At 40.6% G+C, this 19,285-nt stretch overlaps 1 protein-coding gene across 1 annotated transcript in view; it reads right to left on the bottom strand.

Moving 5' to 3' along the window:
• Positions 1 to 19,285, bottom strand: part of LOC141154118 (uncharacterized) — a 264,105-nt gene that overhangs the window by 20,255 nt on the left and 224,565 nt on the right. The window contains exons 13-14 of the mRNA XM_073639591.1: positions 17,730 to 17,919; positions 722 to 839 (exon numbers count right to left, since the gene is read on the bottom strand). Coding sequence (XP_073495692.1) covers positions 722 to 839; positions 17,730 to 17,919 — 308 coding nt within the window. The remainder of the gene's footprint in view (positions 1 to 721; positions 840 to 17,729; positions 17,920 to 19,285) is intronic.

Here is a 19,285-nt window from a genome sequence, read left to right as displayed (position 1 = left end):
CAAGCCCACAACCAGCAGTGTACAGCGAGCCGCCGACTGGACAACATCGCAGAGGAGGACACCGGGGGCCGTCGGACAGGTGACTATAAGGATTTTTTCTTTCATTTTCACTTTTTAATTCTTTTTTTTACTGGCACTGGCACGCGGGCTGGGAGAAGCAGGCTCTGTTATCAGCCAGAGCACGGGTCGGATGAGAAGAGTAGCAGTCTCCTCTCCCGACCCGGGTACCAGCTGCAGCGCAATTCCGGCGTGATTTTGCGCCTATTGATTTACATTGAAAAGCAGCAAATCCGCATGTATAGATATTATACATGTGGGTTTGCTGCGATTCAATGCAAGTCAATGGGTGCAATTTTGCCGCAAAATCGCACCTAAATTGGTTGTGCTGCGGTTTGTGCCGCAATGATAATCCGCAGCGGACATTTCCACATCATGTGCACAGCACATGCAGCTTATCATTGCTCTACATGGCAGACCTATTAACAAACGGTTTTAATGCGTTTCCGTGACGGAAAAAACACTGCGGAAACGCATTAAAACTGCATCGTGTGAACTCTACAGGATTTTGCCAGAAAAATATATCTTTGTTAGCCAGAAGATGGAAAATATTAAAATTTCAAAAAGAAAAAAATGTTGCTGTCCAATTGTGCAGGTCTCAAATTGTAATATTTTTAGGTTTTTACTGGCATGCGGCAATAATAATGCATTTCTCACAATTTACCTAACAAGTCGTCTGTGCTTTGTGATTCTTGCTTTTTGTGCTTGCTGAAGAGCGATGCAGCGTCTTGTCCAAAGATCAGGTCATAACGTTCTATCAGGAACTGCACCAGAAGAGCCACCTGCATAAACCGAGACGAGAAACACTTCAGCTAGAAAACTATCACAACTCTGAACCTTTGCTTTCGCTACCTAATGGGGCTGCCCTCCAATTATTTTTAGTTTTGAGTGGGCACATGGTGGTCTTAAAATAGAAAATAGAACAGATACCGGTACTCCACACAACTACATGTGTCCTCCACCAGTCTTCTAGCTTTTTCTTCTAGTGGGGATGTCTCATGTCTTCTGCAGCCAATGAGCAACCTCTGATTGACTGCAGAACTTGCGCTCCATCTCAATCAAAACTGAGAGACTGTGTGGCCAACCATCTCTAAAATAGGAGTTTTTCCTGCTGTCTGTAGTGTCCTGCACAAGTAAGCACCATTTCTGATGTTATTTTCTGCATTCTTTAGTTTGTATTGCTCGTGCGCTTAAAGGGCTGACGTGCAAAACAAACTGCAAAAGAATTACAAGAAAAACTAGGAGTAGGAGGTGCAGGAGGTAAAGCAGGAACTAATACTGATCCTGTGTGCTAAGTGTACTATAACGCTCAGTATCAGTATTTCATATACAGTATATGGACTGTGCACAGTACCATTTCTCCTGTCTTGTAGATTGTGTACAATTTTCAGTAACTACTTTTATTCTGCATATATAATATATAAATTACATATATATACAATTGTGCTCAAAAGTTTACACACCCCGGCAGAATTTTTCCTCTCTTGGCCTTATTTCAGAGAATATGAATGACAACAAAAAACTTTTTCTCCACTCATGGTTATTGGTTGGGTGAAGACATTTATTGTCAAACTACTGTGTTTTCTCTTTTTAAATCTTAATGACAACCAAAATCATCCAAATGACCCTGATCAAAAGTTCACATATCCCAGTTCTTAATACCGTGTATTGCCCCCTCAAACATCAATGACAGCTTGAAGTCTTTTGTGGTAGTTGTGGAAGAAGTTCTTTAATTTCTCAGATGGTAAAGCTGCCCATTCTTCTTGGCAAAAAGTGTCCAGTTCCTGTAAATTCCTGGGCTGTCTAGCATGAACTGCGCGCTTGAGATCTCCCCAGAGTGGCTCAATGATATTGAGGTCAGGAGACTGAGATGGCCACTCCAGAACCTTCACTTTGTTCTGCTGTAGCCAATGACAGGTCGACTTGGCGTTGTGTTTTGGATCGTTGTCATGTTGGAACGTCCAAGTACATCCCATGCGCAGCTTCCGGGCGGATGAGTGCAAATTTGCCTCCAGTATTTGCTGATAACGTACTGCATTCATCTTTCCTTCAACTTTTACCAAATTTCCTGTGCCTTTGTAGCTCACACATCCCCAATACATCAGCGATCCACCTCCATGCTTTACTGTAGGAATGGTGTTCCTTTCATCATAGGCCTTATTGTCCTCTCTCCAAATGTAAACATTTATGGTTGTGATCAAAAAGTTTAATTTTGGTCTCATCAGTACAAATTACCTTGTTCCAGAAGTTTTGAGGCTTGTCTCTGTGCTGTTTGGCGTATTGTAGGCAAGATACTTTGTGGCATTTGCGCAATAATGGCTTTCTTCTGGCAAGTCGACCATGCAGCCCATTTTTCTGCAAGTGCCTCCTTATTGTGCATCTTGAAACAGCCACACCGCTAGTTTTCAGAGAGTCTTAAATTTCAGCTGATGTTATTTGTGGGTTTTTCTTTGCATCCCGAATAATTTTCCTGGAAGTTGTGGCCGAAATTTTTGTTGGTCTACCTGACCGTAGTTTAGTTTTTACAGAGCCCCTGATTTTTCATTTGTTAATCACAGTTTGAATGCTGCTGACTTGCATTATCAATTCCTTGGATATTTTTTTGTACCCCTTTCTTGTGTTATACAGTTCAACTACCTTTTCCCGTAGATTCGTTGACAATTCTTTTGCTTTCCCAGTGACTCACAATCCAGAAACATCAGTGGCTGGATGAAAGATGCAAGAGTCTGTCTGGATCCTAGAAACTCACTCAGCTTTTATGCACACACACTGATTACAAGCAAATAGGTCAGATGTGAGGATGTTACCTTTAGTAGCCATTAAACCCCATTTGTGTCAAATTCTGTGCATGTTATCAGTCCAAATTACCAGGGTATGTGAACTTTTAATCAGGGTCATTTGGATGTTTTTAGTTGTCATTAAGATTTAAAAAGAGAAAACACAGTAGTTTCTTTGTAGCGCTTGATGGTTTTTGCAACTGCACTTGGGGACACTTTCAAAGTTTGCCCAATTTTTCGGACTGACTGACCTTCATTTCTTAAAGTAATGATGGCCACTCGTTTCTCTTTACTTAGCTGCTTTTTTATTGCCATAATACAAATTCTAACAGTCTATTCAGTAGGACTATCAGCTGTGTATCCACCTGACTTCTGCACAACACAACTGATGGTCCCAACCCCATTTATAAGGCAAGAAATCCCACTTATTAAACCTGACAGGGCACACCTGTGAAGTGAAAACCATTTCCGGTGACTACCTCTTGAAGCTCATCAAGAGAATGCCAAGAGTGTGTAAAGCAGTCATCAAAGCAAAAGGTGGCTACTTTGAAGAACCTAGAATATAAGATATATTTTCAGTTGTTTCACACTTTTTTGTTAAGTATATAATTCCACATGTGGTAATTCATAGTTTTGATGCCTTCAGTGTGAATGTACAATTTTCATAGTCATGAAAATACAGAAAAATCTTTAAATGAGAAGGTGTGTCCAAACTTTTGGTCTATACTATATATATATATATATATATATATATATGTATATATATATATATATATGTATATGTATATATTTATATATGTATGTATATACATACTGTATATATATATATTGTAAGGTGGCTAATGGTTGCATAGTTGATGGGAGGTATGTGTCACAGAGATGGCTGTCCTCTGTGATGTAACGCAGAGTATTTCTCTAGTGCACGTAGGCACTAAGAGGATAGTTTGGTGCAGCTGAAACCGGGTTATGGGTAGCTAGGAGAGTTGGGCGGGTCCAGCCACCCACATACCTCATCTCTGGGTGTGGTTAACAGCCCTTAATATGGTTGCCCTTGTTTGACACATGATTTGTGTGTTTGGAGGGAGAAGGCCTCTTGTGTATGGTTGTCTCCAGACTGAGCCAGGATACTGGACACTACCCTGCCTGTGTGCCACACAGGCCTGGCTGAGCAGAGACCTGCTAAGGACACTTTACTTTGTTTGCCTGAAGCAATCGCTGTTTGTATTTTCCTTTCCGCTTCTGGGTTTATGAAGCAATAAACCGACATGAACTTTTAAAGGAACAAACCTCCTGTTTTCCTCCCGTCGCACCCGAGTGAGTAAAATCCCTGCAATATATATATATATGTATGTATATATATATATATATATATATATATATATATATATATATATTATATACAGTGCCTACAAGTAGTATTCAACCCCCTGCAGATTTAGCTGGTTGACACATGCGGAATTAACTTGGCATTGTGGCATTTGTACTGTAGATCAGCCTGGAAGTGGGAAATGCACTGCAGCAAATTTTTTTTTTTTTTTTTTAAACGTTAAAAGTTAATTCAGAGTGTCATTTATTATTCAACCCCTCAAACCACAAGAATTCTGTTTGGTACCCCTAAAGTATTAAGAAGTAGTTCAGGCACCAAGAATAATGAGCTTCACATGTGTGGATTAAAGATCTCTTTTGCCAGCCTTTTCTGACTATTTAAGACCCTCCCCAAACTTGTGAACAGCATTCAGACATGGTCAACATGGGAAAGACAAAGGAGCATTCCAAGGCCATCAGAGACAAGATCGTGGAGGGTCACAAGGCTGGCAAGGGGTACAAAACCCTTTCCAAGGAGTTGGGCCTACCTGTCTCCACTGTTGGGAGCATCATCCGTAAGTAGAAGGCTTATGGAACTACTGTTAGCCTTCCACGGCCTGGACAGCCTTTGAAAGTGTCCTCCCGTGCCGAGGCCAGGCTTGTCCGAAGAGTCAAGGCTAACCCAAGGACAACAAGGAAGAAGCTCCGGGAAGATCTCATGGCAGTGGGGACATTGGTTTCAGTCAATACCATAAGTAACGTACTCCACAGCAATGGTCTCCGTTCCAGACGAGCCCGTAAGGTACCTTTACTTTCAAAGCGTCATGTCAAGGCTCGTCTACAGTTTGCTCATGATCACTTGGAGGACTCTGAGACAGACTGGTTCAAGGTTCTATGGTCTGATGAGACCAAGATCGAGATCTTTGGTGCCAACCACACACGTGACGTTTGGAGACTGGATGGCACTGCATACGACCCCAAGAATACCATCCCTACAGTCAAGCATGGTGGTGGCAGCATCATGCTGTGGGGCTGTTTCTCAGCCAAGGGGCCTGGCCATCTGGTCCGCATCCATGGGAAGATGGATAGCACGGCCTACCTGGAGATTTTGGCCAAGAACCTCCGCTCCTCCATCAAGGATCTTAAGATGGGTCGTAATTTCATCTTCCAACAAGACAACGACCCAAAGCACACAGCCCAGAAAACCAAGGCCTGGTTCAAGAGGGAAAAAGTCAAGGTGTTGGAGTGGCCTAGTCAGTCTCCTGACCTTAACCCAATTGAAAACTTGTGGAAGGAGCTCAAGAATAAAGTCCACATGAGACACCCAAAGAACCTAGATAACTTGGAGAAGATCTGCATGGAGGAGTGGGCCAAGATAACTCCACAGACCTGTGCCGGCCTGATCAGGTCTTATAAAAGACGATTATTAGCTGTAATTGCAAACAAGGGTTATTCCACAAAATATTAAACATAGGGGTTGTATAATAATTGACCCACACTTTTATGTTTAAAATTTAATAAAATTCAACTGAGCAACATAACTTTTTGGTTTGTAAGATTTATGCTTCTGTTCATAAAACCTACTCTCGTTTGCAGTTTGAAGGCTCTAACTTATTTGCATCTTATCAAACCAGCTAAATCTGCAGGGGGTTGAATACTACTTGTAGGTACTGTATATATAAAAAAAAAATATATATATATATATATATATATATATATATATATATATATATACTGCAAAGTTCAACAGTCCTGTCCTTGGTGTAATTCTCAGCATATATACACTGCACAGTACCACTTCTCCTCTCCTGTATACTGGGTGTAATTCTTCGTATCTGTATTACTCTGTATATACACTGCACAGTACCACTTCTGTTCTATATACTGGGTGTAATTCTCAGTACCTGTATTACTCTGTATATATACACTGCACAGTATCACGTCTCCTGTCCTGTATACTGGGTGTAATCCTCAATATCTGTATTATTCTGTATATATACACTGCACAGTACCACTTCCCCTGTCCTATATACTGGGTGTAATTCTCAGTACCTGTATTACTTTGTATATATACACTGCACAGTACCACTTCTCCTGTCCTGTATACTAGGTATAATTTTCAGTATCTGTACTATTCTGTACATATACACTGCACATTGCCACTTCTCCTGTTCCGTATACTGGGTGTAATTCTCAGTATCTGTATTATTCTGTATATATACACTGCACAGTACCACTTCTCCTGTACTATATACTGTATGTAATCCTCAGTATCTGTATTATTCTGTATATATACACACTGCACAGTACCACTTCTCCTGTCCTGTACACTGGGTGTAATTCTCAGTATCTGTATTATTCTGTATATATACACACTGCACAGTACCACTTCTCCTGTCCTATATACTGTATGTAATTCTCAGTATCTGTATTATTCTGTATATATACACTGCACAGTACCACTTCTCCTGTCCTATATACTGTATGTAATTCTCAGTACCTGTATTATTCTGTTTATATACACTGCACAGTACCACTTCTCCTGTCCTGTATACTGGGTGTAATTCTCAGTATCTGTATTATTCTGTATATATACACACTGCACAGTACCACTTCTCCTGTCCTATATACTGTATGTAATTCTCAGTATCTGTATTATTCTGTATATATACACACTGCACAGTACCACTTCTCCTGTCCTATATACTGTATGTAATTCTCAGTATCTGTATTATTCTGTATATATACACTGCACAGTACCACTTCTCCTGTCCTATATACTGTATGTAATTCTCAGTATCTGTATTATTCTGTATATATACACACTGCACAGTACCACTTCTCCTGTCCTATATACTGTATGTAATTCTCAGTATCAGTATTATTCTGTATATATACACACTGCACAGTACCACTTCTCCTGTCCTGTATACTGGGTGTAATTCTTTGTATCTGTACTATTCTGTATATATACACACTGCACAGTACCACTTCTCCTGTCCTGTATACTGGGTGTAATTCTTTGTATCTGTATTATTCTGTATATACACACTGCACAGTACCACTTCTGTTATGTACACTGGGTGTAATCCTCAGTATCTGCATTATTCTGTATTTACACTGCACAGTACCACTTCTCTTGTCCTGTATACTGGGTGTAATTCTCAGTATCTGTATTATTCTGTGCATATACTGCACAGTACCACTTCTCCTGTTCTATATACTGGGTATAATTCTCAGTATCTGTATTTTTTTTGCATATACACTGCACAGTACCACTTCTACTGTTCTATATACTGGGTATAATTCTCAGTATCTGTATTTTTTTTGCATATATACTGCACAGTACCACTTCTCCTGTTCTGTATACTGGGTGTAATTCTCTGTATCTGTATTATTCTGTGTATATACTGCACAGTACCACTTCTACTGTTCTGTATACTGGGTATAATTCTCATTTCCTGTGTTATTCTGTATATATACACACTGCACAATACCACTTCTCCTGTCCTGTATACTGGGTGTAATTCTCACTAGATGTGTGATTTTGTGTATACAATGCACAGTACCACTTCTCCTGTCCTGTATACTGGGTATAATTCTCAGTATCTGTATTATTCTGTGCATATACTGCACAGTAACACTTCTCCTGTTCTATATACTGGGTATAATTCTCAGTATCTGTATTTTTTTTGCATATACACTGCACAGTACCACTTCTACTGTTCTATATACTGGGTATAATTCTCAGTATCTGTATTTTTTTTGCATATACACTGCACAGTACCACTTCTCCTGTTCTGTATACTGGGTGTAATTCTCATTTCCTGTGTTATTCTGTATATATACACACTGCACAGTACCACTTCTCCTGCCCTGTATACTGGGTGTAATTATCAATTTCTGTATTATTCTGCATTTACACACTGCACAGTACCACTTCTCCAGTCCTGTATACTGGGTGTAATTCTCAGTTTCTGTACTATTCTGTATACATACACTGCACAGTACCACTTCTCCTGTCCTGTATACACATACTGCACAGTACCACTTCTCCTGTCCTGTATAGTGGGTGTAATTCTCACTATACTGTATGTATTATTTTGTGTATAAACTGAACAGTACCACTTCTCCTGTCGGCTAGTGTAATTCTCAGTTTCTGTACTATTCTGTATATATATATTGAATATTACCACTTCTCCTGTCCTGTATACTGGGTGTAATTCTCACTAGATGTGTGATTTTGTGTATACAATGCACAGTACCACTTCTCCTGTCCTGTATACTGGGTATAATTCTCAGTATCTGTATTATTCTGTGCATATACTGCACAGTACCACTTCTCCTGTTCTATATACTGGGTATAATTCTGAGTATCTGTATTTTTTTTGCATATACACTGCACAGTACCACTTCTACTGTTCTATATACTGGGTATAATTCTCAGTATCTGTATTTGTTTTGCATATACACTGCACAGTACCACTTCTCCTGTTCTGTATACTGGGTGTAATTCTCTGTATCTGTATTATTCTGTGTATATACTGCACAGTACCACTTCTACTGTTCTGTATACTGGGTATAATTCTCATTTCCTGTGTTATTCTGTATATATACACACTGCACAGTACCACTTCTCCTGCCCTGTATACTGGGTGTAATTATCAATTTCTGTATTATTCTGCATTTACACACTGCACAGTACCACTTCTCCAGTCCTGTATGCTGGTGTAATTCTCAGTTTCTGTACTATTCTGTATACATACACTGCACAGTACCACTTCTCCTGTCCTATATACTGTATGTAATTCTCAGTATCTGTATTATTCTGTATATATACACTGCACAGTACCACTACTCCTGTCCTATATACTGTATGTAATTCTCAGTACCTGTATTATTCTGTTTATATACACTGCACAGTACCACTTCTCCTGTCCTGTATACTGGGTGTAATTCTCAGTATCTGTATTATTCTGTATATATACACACTGCACAGTACCACTTCTCCTGTCCTATATACTGTATGTAATTCTCAGTATCTGTATTATTCTGTATATATACACACTGCACAGTACCACTTCTCCTGTCCTATATACTGTATGTAATTCTCAGTATCTGTATTATTCTGTATATATACACTGCACAGTACCACTTCTCCTGTCCTATATACTGAATGTAATTCTCAGTATCTGTATTATTCTGTATATATACACTGCACAGTACCGATTCTCCTGTCCTATATACTGTATGTAATTCTCAGTATCTGTATTATTCTGTATATATACACACTGCACAGTACCACTTCTCCTGTCCTATATACTGTATGTAATTCTCAGTATCAGTATTATTCTGTATATATACACACTGCACAGTACCACTTCTCCTGTCCTGTATACTGGGTGTAATTCTTTGTATCTGTACTATTCTGTATATATACACACTGCACAGTACCACTTCTCCTGTCCTGTATACTGGGTGTAATTCTTTGTATCTGTACTATTCTGTATATATACACACTGCACAGTACCACTTCTCCTGTCCTGTATACTGGGTGTAATTCTTTGTATCTGTATTATTCTGTATATACACACTGCACAGTACCACTTCTGTTATGTACACTGGGTGTAATCCTCAGTATCTGCATTATTCTGTATTTACACTGCACAGTACCACTTCTTTTGTCCTGTATACTGGGTGTAATTCTCAGTATCTGTATTATTCTGTGCATATACTGCACAGTACCACTTCTCCTGTTCTATATACTGGGTATAATTCTCAGTATCTGTATTTTTTTTGCATATACACTGCACAGTACCACTTCTACTGTTCTATATACTGGGTATAATTCTCAGTATCTGTATTTTTTTTGCATATACACTGCACAGTACCACTTCTCCTGTTCTGTATACTGGGTGTAATTCTCTGTATCTGTATTATTCTGTGTATATACTGCACAGTACCACTTCTACTGTTCTGTATACTGGGTATAATTCTCATTTCCTGTGTTATTCTGTATATATACACACTGCACAATACCACTTCTCCTGTCCTGTATACTGGGTGTAATTCTCACTAGATGTGTGATTTTGTGTATACAATGCACAGTACCACTTCTCCTGTCCTGTATACTGGGTATAATTCTCAGTATCTGTATTATTCTGTGCATATACTGCACAGTACCACTTCTCCTGTTCTATATACTGGGTATAATTCTCAGTATCTGTATTTTTTTTGCATATACACTGCACAGTACCACTTCTCCTGTTCTGTATACTGGGTGTAATTCTCATTTCCTGTGTTATTCTGTATATATACACACTGCACAGTACCACTTCTCCTGCCCTGTATACTGGGTGTAATTATCAATTTCTGTATTATTCTGCATTTACACACTGCACAGTACCACTTCTCCAGTCCTGTATACTGGGTGTAATTCTCAGTTTCTGTACTATTCTGTATACATACACTGCACAGTACCACTTCTCCTGTCCTGTATACACATACTGCACAGTACCACTTCTCCTGTCCTGTATAGTGGGTGTAATTCTCACTATACTGTATGTATTATTTTGTGTATAAACTGAACAGTACCACTTCTCCTGTCGGCTAGTGTAATTCTCAGTTTCTGTACTATTCTGTATATATATATTGAATATTACCACTTCTCCTGTCCTGTATACTGGGTGTAATTCTCACTAGATGTGTGATTTTGTGTATACAATGCACAGTACCACTTCTCCTGTCCTGTATACTGGGTATAATTCTCAGTATCTGTATTATTCTGTGCATATACTGCACAGTACCACTTCTCCTGTTCTATATACTGGGTATAATTCTGAGTATCTGTATTTTTTTTGCATATACACTGCACAGTACCACTTCTACTGTTCTATATACTGGGTATAATTCTCAGTATCTGTATTTTTTTTGCATATACACTGCACAGTACCACTTCTCCTGTTCTGTATACTGGGTGTAATTCTCTGTATCTGTATTATTCTGTGTATATACTGCACAGTACCACTTCTACTGTTCTGTATACTGGGTATAATTCTCATTTCCTGTGTTATTCTGTATATATACACACTGCACAGTACCACTTCTCCTGCCCTGTATACTGGGTGTAATTATCAATTTCTGTATTATTCTGCATTTACACACTGCACAGTACCACTTCTCCAGTCCTGTATGCTGGTGTAATTCTCAGTTTCTGTACTATTCTGTATACATACACTGCACAGTACCACTTCTCCTGTCCTATATACTGTATGTAATTCTCAGTATCTGTATTATTCTGTATATATACACTGCACAGTACCACTACTCCTGTCCTATATACTGTATGTAATTCTCAGTACCTGTATTATTCTGTTTATATACACTGCACAGTACCACTTCTCCTGTCCTGTATACTGGGTGTAATTCTCAGTATCTGTATTATTCTGTATATATACACACTGCACAGTACCACTTCTCCTGTCCTATATACTGTATGTAATTCTCAGTATCTGTATTATTCTGTATATATACACACTGCACAGTACCACTTCTCCTGTCCTATATACTGTATGTAATTCTCAGTATCTGTATTATTCTGTATATATACACTGCACAGTACCGATTCTCCTGTCCTATATACTGTATGTAATTCTCAGTATCTGTATTATTCTGTATATATACACACTGCACAGTACCACTTCTCCTGTCCTATATACTGTATGTAATTCTCAGTATCAGTATTATTCTGTATATATACACACTGCACAGTACCACTTCTCCTGTCCTGTATACTGGGTGTAATTCTTTGTATCTGTACTATTCTGTATATATACACACTGCACAGTACCACTTCTCCTGTCCTGTATACTGGGTGTAATTCTTTGTATCTGTACTATTCTGTATATATACACACTGCACAGTACCACTTCTCCTGTCCTGTATACTGGGTGTAATTCTTTGTATCTGTATTATTCTGTATATACACACTGCACAGTACCACTTCTGTTATGTACACTGGGTGTAATCCTCAGTATCTGCATTATTCTGTATTTACACTGCACAGTACCACTTCTTTTGTCCTGTATACTGGGTGTAATTCTCAGTATCTGTATTATTCTGTGCATATACTGCACAGTACCACTTCTCCTGTTCTATATACTGGGTATAATTCTCAGTATCTGTATTTTTTTTGCATATACACTGCACAGTACCACTTCTACTGTTCTATATACTGGGTATAATTCTCAGTATCTGTATTTTTTTTGCATATACACTGCACAGTACCACTTCTCCTGTTCTGTATACTGGGTGTAATTCTCTGTATCTGTATTATTCTGTGTATATACTGCACAGTACCACTTCTACTGTTCTGTATACTGGGTATAATTCTCATTTCCTGTGTTATTCTGTATATATACACACTGCACAATACCACTTCTCCTGTCCTGTATACTGGGTGTAATTCTCACTAGATGTGTGATTTTGTGTATACAATGCACAGTACCACTTCTCCTGTCCTGTATACTGGGTATAATTCTCAGTATCTGTATTATTCTGTGCATATACTGCACAGTACCACTTCTCCTGTTCTATATACTGGGTATAATTCTGAGTATCTGTATTTTTTTTGCATATACACTGCACAGTACCACTTCTCCTGTTCTGTATACTGGGTGTAATTCTCTGTATCTGTATTATTCTGTGTATATACTGCACAGTACCACTTCTACTGTTCTGTATACTGGGTATAATTCTCATTTCCTGTGTTATTCTGTATATATACACACTGCACAGTACCACTTGTCCTGCCCTGTATACTGGGTGTAATTCTCAGTTTCTGTACTATTCTGTATACATACACTGCACAGTACCACTTCTCCTGTCCTGTATACACATACTGCACAGTACTACTTCTCCTGTCCTGTATACTGGGTGTAATTCTCACTAGATGTATGATTTTGTGTATACAATGCGCAGTATTACTTCTCCTGTAAGTGTATAGTCCAGTTGTCCAGAAAAAATTGAATTGCCGTTTGGCAACCATGATGAGAAAGCTAGGAGACGGACACCACTGCAGTAATCTAGTGATGTCTTTCATTGGGAGAGGTAACATGTAAATCATTGAGGGACACAAGTAGCGGTGCGTAGAACATTGGTCTATTAAGTGAATATACCGTATGGTTTTTTTAGAACACCATGGGTCCAATTTTAATAAACGAAAAAACTAGTGGAAAACTCCATAAAGAAGAAAGACATTGCACAATTTTTACATTGACTTGGTATAATAAAAAGTATTCTCTAACTAATTGTTTAGATATTAAGGAAATCCGCTAAAAAGGAACAAAGTGTTCAGACAAGCTAAATATAACGTGTGCAGATCGGTGGACATCAGCCGGCTTCCCCACCTTCCCCACTGCGGGAAGTATTTCTATAATTGGGATTTTTAGATTGCAAGTTGGCAAATATACATACTAGCCATTCGTTACCAGCATTTGATTTGGTACTGCACAGGGTCAGTTTCTGGGAATATGGCAAGTAGCACAATATCCTATTTGTGGATCCCTTTTCAAAAATCAAAAAATTTTCTTTTGGCTTTCCCACAATGGCAGAACAACACTTTTTCTGCTCTGGTTCACCGGATAGTCCCAGCGAACTTGGGACTGTTGATAAGTGTGTTGTGAAGGGTCTCTGCCATTCAGACATACAGTAACCAAATAATACAAACTAACCACTTAAAATCACTTTTCTCATTGGTCTTGCTATATTCGTTGCTGTTTATTTGCACCTAATTTTTTCAAAATGGTTAACACGCTTCATGCATTTTGCACCAAGTCTTTATTTTTGTCTTTAACTTTTTTTTGTTTCTTTTTAGTATAAAACACCGCACGTTTCGCAAAAAGTATATAAAAACTGTATGAAAATTTCCCGTCTACAAGAAGCCTCTCCTGGTAAAGGGGGACTGGAAAGCATTTACGCAAAAAAAAAAAAATTGAGACTTTTCGAAAGTCGCAAATGATGAATTAGGTGAAAAAATCTAGAAACCCCAAACCTTGCCCACAACAGTGAATTAAAGCAAAAAAATTGACAAACACATAAAAAAGGGACTTAAAAAAGGCACAAATTAAAACAAGAATTGGGTGCAAATGAAAAACAGGCATAAAACACCAAAAACTAGACATAAAAGAGGGGCAAATGTACAGTGTCCATTTTAGGACATGATCAGATATCAAAATCAAACATCAGAATGATGTCAGTTTGAGGCTAAATACCCTGTCTGAGAACTGATTCTGACAAGTGATTTTGACAAGTGACTTTCACATCTGACTTTTATATTTGATATGATATTAGATTGATATATGATATATTGATATATGATATGATATTATTTACAACTGTAATAATAATAATAAAAAAAGTCACTGTTCGCAGATGGGACTTGAACCCAAAATTCTGTGTCCAGAAGGCATTGGAGTGCCTCCAAATTTTTGGCAGCCCTTGCATTCACTGCATAGGCAAACACTATGGGAGTCTCACTTCCTAATAATGGGAAAAAAATTTATGAGGCCCTCTACGTCTCTTCCAAGGGGCATTTGAGTGCCTCCCAATTTTTGGCAACCCTTGCATTCACTGTGTAGCATTGGCGTCTCTGCCCCCTGACAGGCAGAGACGCCGTTCCTCTTACCGCCGCACTCCTGTCCCGGCGTCTTCCTGCTCTCCTGCTGCTGCCGGTGCGCGCAGCTTCCCGGGTACTGTGCTTAGGGCACGCGCTCCCTCCCTCTTAAAGGGGCCGCGCGCGCCGTCCTAAGGAGTCCCCCGCCAATGGCCAGAGAACTTCTCATATAAAAGGCACCTCCTCCAAAATGGAGGTGCCCGTGCAAGGTTGTAGCTCTGTGTTCTAAACTCTGCTTCAGCCCTCAGGTCCCGCTCCTAGTCTGACTTCCAGTCCAGTCCGCCAGTTTGACTATTAGTCCAGTTCGCCAGCCTGACTGCCAGTCCAGTCTGCCAGCCTGACTACCAGTCCAGTCCGCCAGCCTGACTACCAGTCCTGCCCGCCAGTCTGCGTATAGTCCAAACCCGCCAGTCTGTCTATGGGCCAGGCTTGCCTGCCCGGAGAACGTACCAGTTACCTGCCGTGCCTACCAGCCAGCCTTCGTGGAGGCTCTTGCCAGTTACCCGTGGTGTCTGCTAGTCTGTCTACCCGGATCACCCGTCAGCCTGCCTGCCGTGCTCATCTGCTGTACTGGTCAGTCCCTGCCTTCTGATCCGTGGGAGTCACTTGCTCTCATACAAGGACTGGTCCAGAGTAGCACCTGGTCCCTCTGCTCGGTCCTTCCCTGGTTCACGGAGTCGATTGAGCCGCCGTGCGACCTTGGTCAGTTCGAGTTGATACCTAATTACGCCCCTCTGGTCCCTCCTTGCACCGCAGCACAGAGGTTCCACCACCCGGATCCGTAACACACTGCATAGACCAACAGTATGGGAGACCCACTTCCTAATAATGGGAACATTTTTTCATGAGGCCCTCTACGTCTCTACCAAGGGGCATTGGAGTGCCTCCCAATTTTGGCAGCCCTTGCATTCACTGCATAGGCCAATACTATGGGAGACCCCCTTCCTAATAATGGGAACATTGTTTTCAGGAGGCCATCTGACCTCCACATTTCTTCCAAGGGGCATTGGAGTGCATCCAAATTTTTGGCAACCCTTGCATTCACTGCATAGGCAAACACAACGGAAGATCCACTTCCTAATAATGGGAACATTTTTGTTCAGGAAGCCTTCCTCTACGTCTCTTCCAAGGGGCATTGGAGTAGGTCCAAATTTTTGGCAGCCCTTGCATTCACTGCATAGGCAAACAGTATGGGAGACCCACTTCCTAATAATTGGAATATTGTTTTCAGGAGGCCCTCCGACCTCTACATCTCTTGCAAGGGACATTGGAGTTCCTCCAAATTTTCGGCAGTTTTCAAAGGGGTATTGGGGTGCGTCCAAATTTTCAAAGGGGTATTGGGGTGCGTGAAAATTTTGGGCAGATCTGCCACTCACTGCATACGCAATAACAGTATAGGAGAGCCAATCTTTAGTAATGAGAACAACAAAGCATAGACAGCTGATGACTCTCTAAGAATAGTAAAGTCCACCTGATGGCCCTATAAAAATAGGCTTTGTGACTTTCAGAGTCCATCCTTCATAAATGAAACAGGATGTGTCTGATCATGTCTCACACACCACATGGCCAGATAAGGTTGCAAAATGTTAAAATGACATTTCCCGGTGAATGCATTTGTCACGGTTGAAAACAATTCAAAAGTGCAAAATTGCATTAAAAATGCCACGTGTAAACATAGTCCAAGGTGTGGAGGAGTATTTTGCTTTTTGGTTATTTATTTTGCCTTATATACAAGTCCTTACCCTGGAAAGGATGTTCCTTAATATATTTCCCAGGAAAATCAATTGGGGTTTTGTTTTTGTATGTTTTATTGTGAGTCCGTAAAAGTGGCGTAATACCTCTGACAACGTTGTTGACAGCAGTGACCTGGGAGTCAGAAATGCTTCCAGGGGGTCTTCCCCATGCTGTTCCCATGTCATTTGAGCACTGTTCCCATAGATTTGGGCAATTTTTAGGTCCTCTGCAGACCGCCGGGGGGAGCCGCCTCAAAAACGCTCGAGTTTCCTATAGACTTACATTGGGCTCGTTACTCGGGTCGAGCGCCCGAGTATTCCAATGTGCTCGACCCGAGCAACGAGCACCCGAGCATTTTAGTGCTCGCCCATCACTAGTCATGAGACCAAAATTGAACTTTTTGGCCACAACCAAAAACATTACACTTGGAGGGAGGTCAACAAGGCCTATGATGAAAGGAACACCATTCCTACAGTAAAGCACGGAGGTGGATCGCTGATGTTTTGGGGATGTGTGAGCTACAAAGGCACAGAAAACTTGGTAACAGTTGAAGGAAAGATGAATGCAGCACATTAACAGCAAATACTGGAGGCAAATTTGCACTCGTCAGCCCGGAAGCTGCGCATGGGACGTACTTGGACATGGCAACATGCCAACAATCCAAAACAGAAGGCAAAGTCAACCTGTCATTGGCTACAGCAGAACAAACTGAAGGTTCTGGAGTGGCCATCTCAGTCTCCTGACCTTAATATCATTGAGCCACTCTGGGGAGATCTCAAGCGCGCGGTTCATGCTAGACAGCCCAGGAATTTACAGGAACTGGAGGCCTTTTGCCAAGAAGAATGGGCAGCTTTACCATCTGAGAAATTAAAGAACCTCATCCACAACTACCACAAATGACTTCAAGCTGCCATTGATGTTAGAGGGGGCAACACATGGTATTAAGAAATGGGGTATGTGAACTTTTGATCAGGGTCATTTGGATGTTTTTGGTTGTCATTAAGATTTAAAAAGAGAAAACACAGTAGTTTGACAATAAATGGCTTCACCCAACCAATAACCATGAGTGGAGAAAAAGTTTTTTTGTTATCATTCATATTCTCTGAAAGAAGACCAAGAAAGGAAAAATTGTGCCGGGGTACGTAAACTTTTGAGCACAACTGTATCTGTGGTTCCTCCGTTACCTTTTTTGTTGACTTGCTGTCCTCCTCTGGGTCACTGACCGAAGGCAGCCACAACATGTTTGGAGCTATGCAGAGAGCAAGGTTGGAAGCCGTCATCTGATTCTCTTCACAGCTCTTTCCTATGTGATTCAGTACGGCAAACACATGCTGCAGCAAGAGAAAATTTGCTTCTGGAAGCTGCTCCATCAAGCTAAAGAGAGAAGCCTGGGTTATTCTAGTTAATCAAACCTATCTCCTGTCCTTAGCATGGATTAAGAACATTAGTAGGGACATAAGTTATTAGCATCTTAATTACCTGTTATATGTAGAAAAATAAAGCTCTGTTAATACCACTATGTAAATTTACTGCACGCCCGTACGTTAATTGGAATCTGTCACCGGGCTTTTTCTGTGTGATCTGAGAGCAGTATAATGTAGGTGCACAGACCCTGATTCCAGAGATGTGTCACATACTAGGCTGTTTGCTGCAGTTTCAATACAATCACTGTTTTCTCTGCTGCAGATGTAGCAGTTCTCTGACTGCTGAACTCTGTATAACCCCGCCCACACCACTGATTGGCTGCTTTCTGTGTACACTGTGCATAGGCAGAAAACTGCCAATCAGTGGTCCTTGCCACCAGAATACACTTTATCATCCTCCTAATACACCTAGCATTTATGCATCAATAAAGAGGGTAGGTGCTAAAAGTAAATTTAATTGTCCCTGCTCTCTCTGCCTGTAGTCACCGGACTAGTCCAGGACCGCTGTCAATCAATGCCACTTTTATCCCAGTGTAAGGTTAATCACAGTTTACTGTATTGTTGATTTGTGATGCAATGTATGATCTGGCCAGTATTGTGCAATGGCGAGAGGCCGGAGTTGGAGCAGGGGGGTTTGGCGGTGGGTGGGCAGTTGGGAGGAGTCGAAGAAGAGTCCGGGTGGAAGTGAAGCTCTGCATCCTTGGAGAAAATCTGGATAGAGCGGTGCTACTCTGGATCTGTTGTTGGTGGCTCTGGGACACGTTGTTCGGCTTGACATGAGCCGACTCGGTGCGGACAACCAAGTACACAGCATCTTGGGCTAGGCCAAGTGAGGGCCTATCTCTAAGGAATTAGGGAAGCCCTGCATTGGAGAGATTGTCAAGCATCAGCGTTTCTGGTTATTCGGGACTCAGCCTAGCAAGGACCCTTCTACTTCCGTCTCAGGACGCAACGGTACCATCTTACATCTGCATATATAAGTCCTCTTCTGTAAGAAACACTTCGAAAACTGCTCTGAGTATGCAATTACTAAAGTGTTGTTTCATGCATAGAAAGGGTTAATCGAGTTGTATTTTGCTCACATATAACTTAATTCTATTTAAGTGTACCTGTGTATACTCTTATTTGGTGTTATTGATTAGAACTGCTGTCATCGTATTTGTTACTTATACATTGTTCACCTACCATGCTTTCCTTTGTTTTTATACACTGGTTAGTAAATATCTATATTATCTAATCTTTGTGCATGTCTGCTGATTGCTGCTGTATCTCTCATCCTGTGGCCGTCCCTCGTCCACGTGTCATTTGGCGCTGCG

This window comes from Phyllobates terribilis, unplaced genomic scaffold (assembly GCF_046119375.1).
Source record: "Phyllobates terribilis strain yellow unplaced genomic scaffold, ASM4611937v1 Scaffold_7__3_contigs__length_470593459, whole genome shotgun sequence".
Taxonomy (NCBI): Eukaryota; Metazoa; Chordata; class Amphibia; order Anura; family Dendrobatidae; genus Phyllobates; species Phyllobates terribilis.
Note: the sequence above shows the minus strand (reverse complement) of the source record. Positions and strands in the feature narration are given on the sequence as shown.